The sequence below is a fragment of the Amblyomma americanum genome, chromosome 4 (assembly GCF_052857255.1).
Source record: "Amblyomma americanum isolate KBUSLIRL-KWMA chromosome 4, ASM5285725v1, whole genome shotgun sequence".
Lineage (NCBI taxonomy): Eukaryota > Metazoa > Arthropoda > Arachnida > Ixodida > Ixodidae > Amblyomma > Amblyomma americanum.
Genome location: NC_135500.1, coordinates 155,641,476 through 155,651,844, shown reverse-complemented (window position 1 = coordinate 155,651,844; position 10,369 = coordinate 155,641,476). Strand labels below are relative to the sequence as shown.

At 45.3% G+C, this 10,369-nt stretch overlaps 1 protein-coding gene across 1 annotated transcript; it reads left to right on the top strand.

Annotated features, from left to right (window-relative positions):
- Nucleotides 1-1,968: 1,968 nt before the first annotated feature.
- Nucleotides 1,969-9,776, top strand: LOC144128573 (membrane-associated progesterone receptor component 1-like). The gene is made up of 3 exons (XM_077662072.1): nucleotides 1,969-2,333; nucleotides 5,968-6,117; nucleotides 8,055-9,776. Exons 1-3 carry the CDS (start codon nucleotides 2,003-2,005, stop codon nucleotides 8,210-8,212), a joined length of 639 nt encoding a protein of 212 aa, XP_077518198.1. The 5' UTR covers nucleotides 1,969-2,002; the 3' UTR covers nucleotides 8,213-9,776.
- Nucleotides 9,777-10,369: the final 593 nt, after the last annotated feature.

Here is a 10,369-nt window from a genome sequence, read left to right as displayed (position 1 = left end):
TTGGCCGGTGAGGGCGCTTAAATTGCACGTAATTTCTGCAACGTTTTTTTTTTTTACTATGAAGTGTTCAGAAGCGAAAATCTAAAAAAAAAACGCTTTCAAAGCGTAGTCGTCAATTTTGAAAATTTTCACCGCGACGCGCCGCTTAATCGCATCGTTTTTTTGTTTTTTCTTGTTTTTCATTTTCTCGGTTGGGACACCACTCTGGTATCCACCCGTTACAAAGGGACAGGCCATCACATCATGTTGCATGTCGTGCTGCATGTGTGGTTGTTGTAGTGAAATAGCTGTAGTGGTGTAGTCGTGTGACTGTGAACTAGCTTGTGCCTGCAGCCATGGCCTGAAGCCCATTGTCGCCTCGTGCAGTCTTTGTTGCCTTGACCACCTTACCGTTTTCGTCATCGGTAGGGATGACCTGCGATGGTAAGGCACCCCCCAAGGAAGTTAGGTCATCATCAGCTTCACAACGTTCACTGCAGGACAAAGGCCTCTGCCTGCAGGCAACCCTGTCATATGCCAGCTGCATCCGGCCACCTTAATTAGTTCATCCGGCCATCTGACCCTCTGAAACCCAGCTAGCTGCATATGCGCAATCCCTTTTCGTTAGCCTCCACGTATACGTTTAACGCTGCCATATGTATACGTTCCTCTTACGCAAGAGGTTATATAAGTGCCACAATCAAAACGCTTCGAGATCGTGAAAAAAATTGAAGGCCCGCAAACGTATGCGGTAGAGCACGCGCTGTGCACCCTCTGGTCGCTGCCTGGAAGCATTCTCAAGTCTGTGCCCACTCAATTCACAGACCAAAATTAAAACGTCATGTTAGGCCATACTGCGCACTACGACTCCTTCAAACTCCGATTCATTTAATTAGTGACACTGACAACCCGGCCGAAAAAAACCATTGGGTCCAATGGCGACAGCTTTCCAACTGGAGTCAATAGAACAGTAAGTTGGATTCACGAATCCACTTCATTCCAGTTGATTTTTATACTTCGAATTGAACCTTACCTCCAATCGTGGAGGAAGGAAAATTCCAATTCTTTCCTTCATCCATGCTTCCAACTGGTTCTTGAGGTTCCAAATGGATACCTAATTGGTTTTTTTAGGTTCAAGCCGAGTAGTATCATTGTTGCATAAGAGTTAAAAACGTTCCAACCCAGGCAAAAAAAAAAAAAGGGGGGGGGGGGGGGGCGGGGGTTCAATAAAATTAATATCAAATGGACTGAATAGGTCAGCAAATTCATGAATCAAATTGAGTAGTCTAACTGGTTTCTTTTGGTTCATCCATTGGAGCACATAATTGGACATTGACTTCCCATTTGGATGACCTTCCAATATTTATAACAGCCTGAAAGGAGTATAGACGCCTAATTTTAATTTGGTGTCATGTTCTCTCGTCTACTACGATGCGGAAGACTAATATGCATGAAACACCACGTAGTATTCGCCTACGATCGCTAAGTAATTTATAAACAAATTTTTCTGTCATGCTGTTTCGGCTTGTACAGCCGAACGATATATGTGACGTCAGTGTCTGCTTTAGGTCACTTCTGTGTTCGTTGTCATTCCGACTCTTCAAGCAGACTGGATTTAGCATTGTAGTGAATTAAAACGACGTAGCAGCGATTATAACGCTGTTTTTTCATGTCTCACTTTGACGTCACAGTCATCGTTCGGCTTTGAAACAGAACCGAAATAGCGCGAGAAAGAAATTCAATTATAAATTATTTAGCGGTCGTAGGCGAATACCACATCGTAATTCATGCCTCATGTTGTCTTCCGCATTATTTTACAGAATAGAACATGCCGCCAAAATTAGGCGTAAATACTCTTTTAAATAGAGCACTCGACCGACAACAGCCTGTAGAGAAGCGAAATCGAAACTGCACGCGCTTGCGCTTGCCCATGATGCATTTCACCAGCTTTCCGAAAAAATGTCAACAAAAGCGGTGAGCGGAGCCAAGGCCAAGCCAGCCAAGCTGCCCCGCCGTAACAGTCATGGCGGAACACAAGGCGGCAAAGGCGGCCGACGACGCTTCAGCGCAAGAAGTATCTTGGAGCGGGCTTTTGTCAGAGGTGTTCCTTAGTCCACTGAACGTGGTTCTCGCCTCCATATGCATTTATCTCATATACAAGATATTCTTTAGCAGACAGCACAGCCGAAGCACCGATGTGAAGCGTGAGCCCGAGCTTCCTCCTATGAAGAGGCGGGACATGACTCCCGAGGAAATTCGTAAATACGACGGCACGGGTGAAGACGGCAGGGTCCTTGTGGCCGTGAATGGAAAGGTTTTCGACGTCACAAGAGGACGGAACTTTTATGGGCCAGGTAAGGGGTGTTTTTGCCCGGGTTAAGACACGTTGGCAGCTGGCCCTCAACTATGTTTTCTGATGCGCATGAGCTTCGTGATGAAGATTTTTGCTGCGCGCGTGCGATGTGATTACGGATTATGATTAAGGAACTTTAGGTGAAGGAAACATGTGTATAAAGTTGCTTTTTCGTTTGATTGACCGAGCTACGTGCGCAGCCTCGTTGCTCTTAAATGAGCATTGTCTCTTCAAGGAAACGAGAAGGCCAGTGAAGAGCCAGGACGTTGACAATAGGCTCGAGGAGCAAAACTTGGCTCTCGGACCTTTTCCGTCACATTTTTGTAACGTGACATCGCCCTTACTGCTCAAAGGGCGTGTGGTAAGGAGGTCAAGAGGTAAAAGCAACGCGCCGATACTGTCCAGGTTTTTAACCTTTGATATCAGTGGGTTGGGCGTGCCATCGAACTTAGCGTCTGGCACTACGCTGAGCAGCAAATCATTTTTTGCAGCAGTGCTTGTCGGTCGCGGCGTTATCGTAAGGAGGCCTTTGTAACGTCTGTCAAATAACGATTGCGCCGTAGTTGACGGAATTCCTGAATTTGCAGTGCGCCAAATTGACAGCGTGGTATCATTTTGAGTTACTGGCAGTTTGCCAGTGGGATAATGGTTTGTTAAAACAAATGATTCATTCGCATGGTGCTATTTAGCAGAACATCGCCGTGACTTTTATTTTTCCTTTTGCGTACTCTTCGCGCAGGCACGTTGGTCGCTGGCTTCAAGGCATTTATGGACGGTTTTTGTAGCTCAGGTTGGGGTTGTGTATACATACAGATCTGCAGAGAAAGAAAATATTGCGTTTTATGCGATGTCTTGGTTTTCTAAGCATTTTATCTCAATTTGACACTGATTTGCGCGCGAAAGCGACTTAGCACAAGAATCTGTGGAAGGGTTGTAATATATCAGTGCCAGTTTCTGCCAATCAGCCTGAAAGAGCCTCGCATACATAGCATATGCAACTACAAGCAGAAATTATATCTGGCAGTATTGAACAGTGGGCAGGCACGTAAGCCTGTGCTCAAGACATTCCTTTATTTTTTTTGTTAGTCCTGTTGAGCGGTTATCTTCATTTGCTTAGCTGCACTGGCTTCATTTTTGTGAAGCGGCCAGAAGAGCAGTTGCTTAAGCTGGCAGTTTTGTTGGAACAGAAGCACTTTTTACTGTGTCTCCTTGTAGGTTTTTCATTGTTGGGAATAAGGGGTACTTCTGACTTCATGACTGGTATGCATTTTTTTGCTTAATTTCTGGTGGTGGCATTAATGGCTTGAGACCCTGCAGGATTGTGTTAAAATGGCTAGGTGCTGGTGAACACTCAGTGTTAGGTTACACGCAACACAAATACCCCGAAAGCAGAAGATTGGACACCCACCGTAGCTCACTTGGTAGAGCACCGTAAGCAAAATTTGGAGGTCGTGGTTCGGATCCCACTGATGGCATGTGGTTTTTTTTCCTTCTGCTTTCTAATCGGTTATCTTTTAGTCATAAAATAATGACACTGTTATTATCCCATTGATTAAGTCCACAAATTATAAAATCTGATAAAACATTCCCCATGCTATTTCGTTTGTTGTTGGCTTCGTTGGTGGCTGTTGGCTTCCTGCATATATATATGTCATAATAAGCCCCTCATTTCCCCTCTGTTGTCTGCTCAACAGGTGGGTTTCAGGTGTCATGTACTAGGATAAAATGGGATAAAAGGTGGCTTGTATAGCAGTTTTAGCGTGAGGCCTCTTGCTTACCACATTAGAACTTACTAGCAGTACTGTGAGGGCAGGTGTAATAAGGCGTCATCACTGGTCATTTTGTTATTTGAAGATTATGGATGTGTCAGCAGATACATCCACCTTGTGTCAAATACACAGTTGAATATGTTTCTTTTTTTTACAGTTAAAACTTGCACATTTCAAAAATTTGTCTGTTTAGAACATTCAGATTACTTAAAGGGACCGAAAACTGAATTTTAAGGACCCAATTTTTTTCGGCACAACGAAAAGCTTGCTGTCTAAGATGCTAGATTCTGCAACGGTTTTGCTGGAAATGCTGTGGAAAATTTTTACCAAGAATGTTTGAATAGATGCATGCTCCCGTTTTAAGTATTCCGATGCTGGAAATCATGATCAACGAGCGATTGCACGTCAGCAGAACTGCTGTACCAAAAACTAATAAATTTCACCTGCCAGACAGTAATAAGATATTTTAGTATAGAGTTATGGTCCATTATAGTTTCTGCACCCAAAACTGTTACAGCTCAGTGATGTGCACCTTGTCGACGAAAGTTTTACTGGACCATGGTTACCGCTTCATCCAAGAAATTCAACACTATTGTACCATCTAGTTACAAAAGCTAAATGGTCGATGATGCAAAAGGAGCTTTGCATTTCATCAAAGGGTGCACTGGAGAGAGTGTAAACTATAATAAAGAACATTCCTGAAAGATAAAAATAAACTGTGCACTTAAAAACAAATGGGCGATAGTTTACCGAGATGTGGTCATGTGGTGAGCTACTGATAATGGCCGGTTTCATTGCAAGATGGCTTTGGATGCGATTTTTGATGCCAAATTAAAATTATGAATCCTCGCTTCTTTGATATTGCAGACTCAATTCCCTTTTCATTTCTGCCGTAATCTCATGAAACGCTTTGGTCAGTGTTCGGTCCGTTTAAGAACTTAAAAATGAAAGATTGCCTTACAAGTGCCTGTTTAGAATGTAAGGGGTGGGTTGTGGTGTGAAAAATTTGCAATCATGTTGTTGAATGCTGGGCAAGACTATTGTAGGAATGCATGCGCTTTTCCTCTTCTTGTAGCCTCCTGCTCCTCTTAATGCTAAGTGCAGGCGAGCTTGAGTTCTTGAGTGCTACCCAATTCCTCACTTCAAAACATTTGAGATTGCAGACATTATTCTTGCAATTTTGTTATCCTTGAGAACTTCAACGCTTTGTATTCCCTGTATCCAGTAACTGCAAGCAGCTTTAATCCTTCGTCAGCAGCTATTGTCTCTCCCCCAAGGCCACCCACTCGTGCTGATTGTCGCCTTTTTTGCATCATAGTCTTTACCACTGAGCAACCACCTTGCTACAAGTATAAGGCAAGTATATGCAATCTGCCGCGGTGGCTCAGTGGTTAGGGCGCTCGACTACTGATCCGGAGTTCCCGAGTTCGAACCCGACCGCGGCGCCTGCGTTTTTATGGAGGAAAAACGCTAAGGCGCCCGTGTGCTGTGCGATGTCAGTGCACGTTAAAGATCCCCAGGTGGTCGAAATTATTCCGGAGCCCTCCACTACGGCACCTATTTCTCTCTTTCTTCTTTCACTCCCTCCTTTATCCCTTCCCTTACGGAGCGGGTTCAGGTGTCCAATGATATATGAGACAGATACTGCGCCATTTCCTTTCCACCAAAAACCAATTATTATTATTATTATTCACTGCTACCTAATGCAGTATTCCACAAATGTGAAAGAGTCATCTTCCTTCACTTAGTTAGCACAGATAAAATACGCAGTGAAACCTTTGCATATGCACTGCCTACTGCTCAACTGGTACTTACTTTGTGTGCTGCCTTCTTGTGTGCCTGATGATGTGTGTGGTCATATTCTAGGTGGTCCCTACCATGCCTTTGCGGGCCATGATGCTTCGCGTGGTCTGGCCACATTCTCCGTGGAGCGGCCAAAGGAGGGCTATGACGACCTCTCCGATCTGAACCCAATGGAGATGGAGAGCGTGCGCGAGTGGGAGATGCAGTTCACAGGCAAGCAGCTGTTGTGATATCCGTGCCGTGGCTCGGGGGCCTTGAGCACAAGGGGGCAGGTTTGGTCCACGCATGGTGCGCCAGTTGGAGTGTGCGAGGAGTGTAAGCACAGGTGCTGGGGAGTGCACCTGGGGCAACTGCATTTACAGTTCTGCTTCCATATGCAAGAGAGTGCTTTATAACCTAAATATTTCTGAGCAGTATGACAATCACAGGTGAAGGTGCCTGCCATTCTTGTTGTGCAAGGTCTTTGATTTTGCTGTCTTTAGCATACAAAATATGGATGGGCTGAAGCTGGAACAACATTTTTCCTTTGGTTGTGCTTTCTTTAGAGCAAAACCAAGACTAAACTTGACCCACAACGGAAACTTGAAAGGTTTTAAATTGACACCCTGGTAACCTCTGCAGTCCAGTATATGGTACTGGAAGTTAAAGTAGCACCTTGAACAAGCCTTAGAATCCAGTTCTGCATCAAAGCTTTGTGCTAAAAGGTCCTGTAGTGTTGTGTGGAGTGCTGTTAGCTGTTATTGAATATGCAACATCTCTTTGTCTGTATATAAGGCTTGCTTAATCGAACCAAGTGCATTCACTAATGGCGAATTTCGCTGTTGAACCTCGAGCATCATTTTGTGCTCTGTAGTGAGGAATGTGTGTCAAGACTGCCAGATCAAGATCAGGTTCTTGAATTCCACTGCTCATTTGGGGTCATCCACTCCACGATGGGGGTACCTTCTTGATCTGCAGAGCAGTGGAAAATTTCGCTGGAACTGCAAAGATGCGATGCTGTCACTTTCTAATTGGCCTGGTCAAGACCATCTTTTTTTAGTGCGATGCGAGATATTGGCAAATTACCCTAGATGTGTTTTAATCGTAGATGGGGTCATCATCAGGTTGAGTAAGAGTGCTTTTTGCCCTTATCAGTTTGAATAGTGGCTGAAGTAGTAGACCAGGCAGCAGTAGCAGCAATGATGGAAAAATGTGCATGTCCTATGAGTGTTATTAAAGGACGTTTCTTGAAGCACAGGCAGTTGAAAATCACCAGCTACATTAATGGTGCGGTACACAACTTTTCAGCTGGAAAGGTATGCATACAAATACGATATTTTATGAACTCTGGGTTTCAGATCCGAGGTGTAGATAATAAAGCTTCGAAAAATGCAGCGCGTCTCATGGGTTGATTGCAGGATGCGATTGCTCTGTATAGTCATTTAGCACTGCTGAAAAAAATGTGGAGGGCAAGCCGAACTTGTAGAATTGGTTTTTCACGACTGCTACCGTTTGGCTATCTGGCTGTATGCCTGTGCAGGTTTGTTTTGTTGGTCGTTCAGGATTGGGCCGATCTGCCCACTCCAAACCAACCTGTGGAATTTTCCATAAGCTCTCACAATTTGTGCTTATTACTCTGTCATGTGACAGTCACCAGATCTTGCAGTGATCCAGGATATGCTGTCAACTGCAGGAAAAGTCAGCCTGCATGAGAGCTGGAACTTGTTTAAAGGGTAGACGTATGAGAGGTTTCCTGTCACTTCCACCATGGCGCAGCCACTGTAAGTGCAACGTCACGCAGTTATGCAGTGGTTGCAGTTGCCCATGCCCATGGGTACAAACGAATGGCACATATCAGCATTGATGGTGTTCGTTACAGTGGTGCATAATGTGATGACCGAAAAAATTGCAAGTGCCTCGGGCTAGGCTAAAGAAAGATGCTCATAGACTGTGCTAAAGTGCACCTGCAGGATATTCTTTGCAAGCTGGAGTCCTAGAGTCAAACGCTAGAGATGTGCTTGCGTGCATAGACTTCTCACGACCAGAGGAGGGCTGCACTGTTCCTGGAGCACATGTGTAGATTTGGGTGCAGCCAAAGCAGCTGTTCGGATAGGAGACTTCGTTTGAGGCGTGCAGTGGGTGAGCATTATGCTGTTCATGTGTCCCTGCAGAGAAGTACCACTACGTGGGGCGTCTGTTGAAGCCTGGCGAGGAACCAACTGACTACTCGGACGAAGAGGAGCCATCTGCAATAGAACCAGCCACCAAGAAAGATGGCGACCCATCCGCCGCTGCCTCTGGGGGCGATGCCAAGGCACACGCAGACTGAAGGGGTCATGTGCTGCTGCCTCTGCCGCTGCCCAACTGCCATGGGAACATGTTTTCATTTTTCACCTCTTTGTTTGCCTCTTTGACACGTCCGTCTGTGTGTGTGCATGCGTGCGTGTGGCCAAAGTTTCTTGCGGCATGCTTAAAAGCTGCCTGGTACTGGGATGGCAGGAAATGCACTTGGTGTTTGCTTTGTTTTAGTATCGCACAGTCATTGGGGGATCAGTGTTACGGCATTACTGCATGGGCCAGGGCGTTTGCTCAAGCGTTCAGCATTTGTCAAGCACAAGTCAAGAAAAATGTGTTGAGACATGCAAATCTGATGCATGCTTGGCTTAAGATGGCATTCCCTAAATTCAGCCAGGCTCATTCAGTTGCCTTGCGTTGCTTCTGCTGTTTGAATTGCAGAGGAATTTGTTGCTTTTCCAGTGGTGACCATTTACAGATGGAATTGGAAGTTTATGGACCATTGTGCAAAAATAATTCCATCGTAGCCCAGGCCTTAAATCGAGCTGCACCACCTGCATATTACAGTGGGATAGCTGAAGTGTGTGCGTTCAGGCCACGAGGAACTTCTGTCCCTGTGTGTACCTTGATGTGAGCACTGTGACATCACTGTTGTGCTCTGCCCCCACCCACCAGTATTTCATTAGGCCAAAATCTGTTTTAATGGGCTGTTGGATGGATCTCAGCACACTGAGAGTGTTTAGATTGAGGCTGTCTTTTAGCTGCCATGCATCCCTCTAACTGCACCTCAGGGAACTGTGTCAGTTTTTGTGAGCTCTCATTGGCTTTTTTTTTTGGTGCAGTGGTGTGGTCTTTGACAGTGTGTGACAGTGGCACACAGTGGCATGCAGACTGGAGTGCAGGTGTATGGTGACGGTGTTGGAGATCCCTGCCTTGTATAGCAGGAAAACCTGCAAAATATCCACAGCCTGCCACCAATTCGCATTTTGAATTGTACTGGACAGTACGTGAAGTGCACCCACATGGCTTGGCTGGTGCGAACAAAGTGCGGCATTTCATATTGCTGGTCGTCTGTGGCCTCTACTTCTGTGCTGTGACACCTGGGGCATCCATTGTGTCAGTACTCGCTAGCTTGTTGGTGTGGCACATTCTCAGACCTCACTGAGGATTTTTTTGAATACCCTCATTTGTTTCCAAGCTGACCGTATAGAAGCTGTATGCCAGCTGAACTTATGTTGGGATCCTGCTGTACATGGCAAGTTTGGTTCAATCGTTCACACAGCATGGCAGCTTTCTTCGTTTTTCAGTCCTTGCACTGTGCTGCTCCAGTGTAGCCCTGCTTCAACTTTGCTTGAGTGCCCTGAAATGTCAAGTTTTGCATATGGAGAGTGAGAACTGCTTTGTTTTGTCTTCTCGTCTTCCTCTTTCCACGCACAGACTTGTACATAAATCTGTTTCTTGTGTGCATGTCCTCAGTTTGAAATCTTCTCTCCCCTTAGATGACAGTGGGCACACCTGTGGTCACTGTGTGCAGTCTGTATAGAGAAATTACTGTGTGCATGGTGGGTGTCGGTGTGATTAAAGATATGGGATATGCAGTTCTGTGCTTTTCTTTTATCCTTCATCTTCAGTATGCAGCAGCTCCGAGTGTGTAGCCAACTAGCCTATTGTACTTCTTTACTCTCTGGTGACCTTGTGCATGTTTGCTCATTTCAACTAACCGTTCATGTTAGCAAAGTTGTCGTGCCTGATAATATAGTGCCTTTCAGTGGGATGTCTCCCCGAGGCCAAATGGAACTGTATGCAGAATGCACCTGGTAAACGGCCATTGCATGGTCTGGTGAAGCTGAATACTGTTTCTGTTCAGCGCTTTTTAAACTCGTTAAAACAGTGGTAGTGGGCAGGAGTAAATGAGTCTTTGGCAGTTTGCAAGCTGTTGCACTGAATGAAGGAAAAGCTACATCACTCTGGCAGTATACTTTGGATTAGGATGCCCATAGAAAGGTGCAACACCTTTTTGGATCACCCAACTGGTCCGTGCCACAATAGGCATTTATTAGCCATTAGAGTTGTGCAAAGTTTTGCATGTTGGGCTTGAAAAGAGCATGGAGTCTGAAACACTAGCATATTAGATGCATATGGAAGAAGGCAAGACTGAAGACTGCAACAATTGTTGGAGTGTTGAGCTCGC

Bases quoted from the DNA above. Each gene is read 5' to 3' on its own strand.
- LOC144128573 (XM_077662072.1), top strand. From the start codon at position 2,003: ATGGCGGAACACAAGGCGGCAAAGGCGGCCGACGACGCTTCAGCGCAA. The intron at 2,334-5,967 runs GTAAGGGGTGTT...GTCATATTCTAG, and splicing joins ACGGAACTTTTATGGGCCAG to GTGGTCCCTACCATGCCTTT. The intron at 6,118-8,054 runs GCAAGCAGCTGT...GTGTCCCTGCAG, and splicing joins GTGGGAGATGCAGTTCACAG to AGAAGTACCACTACGTGGGG.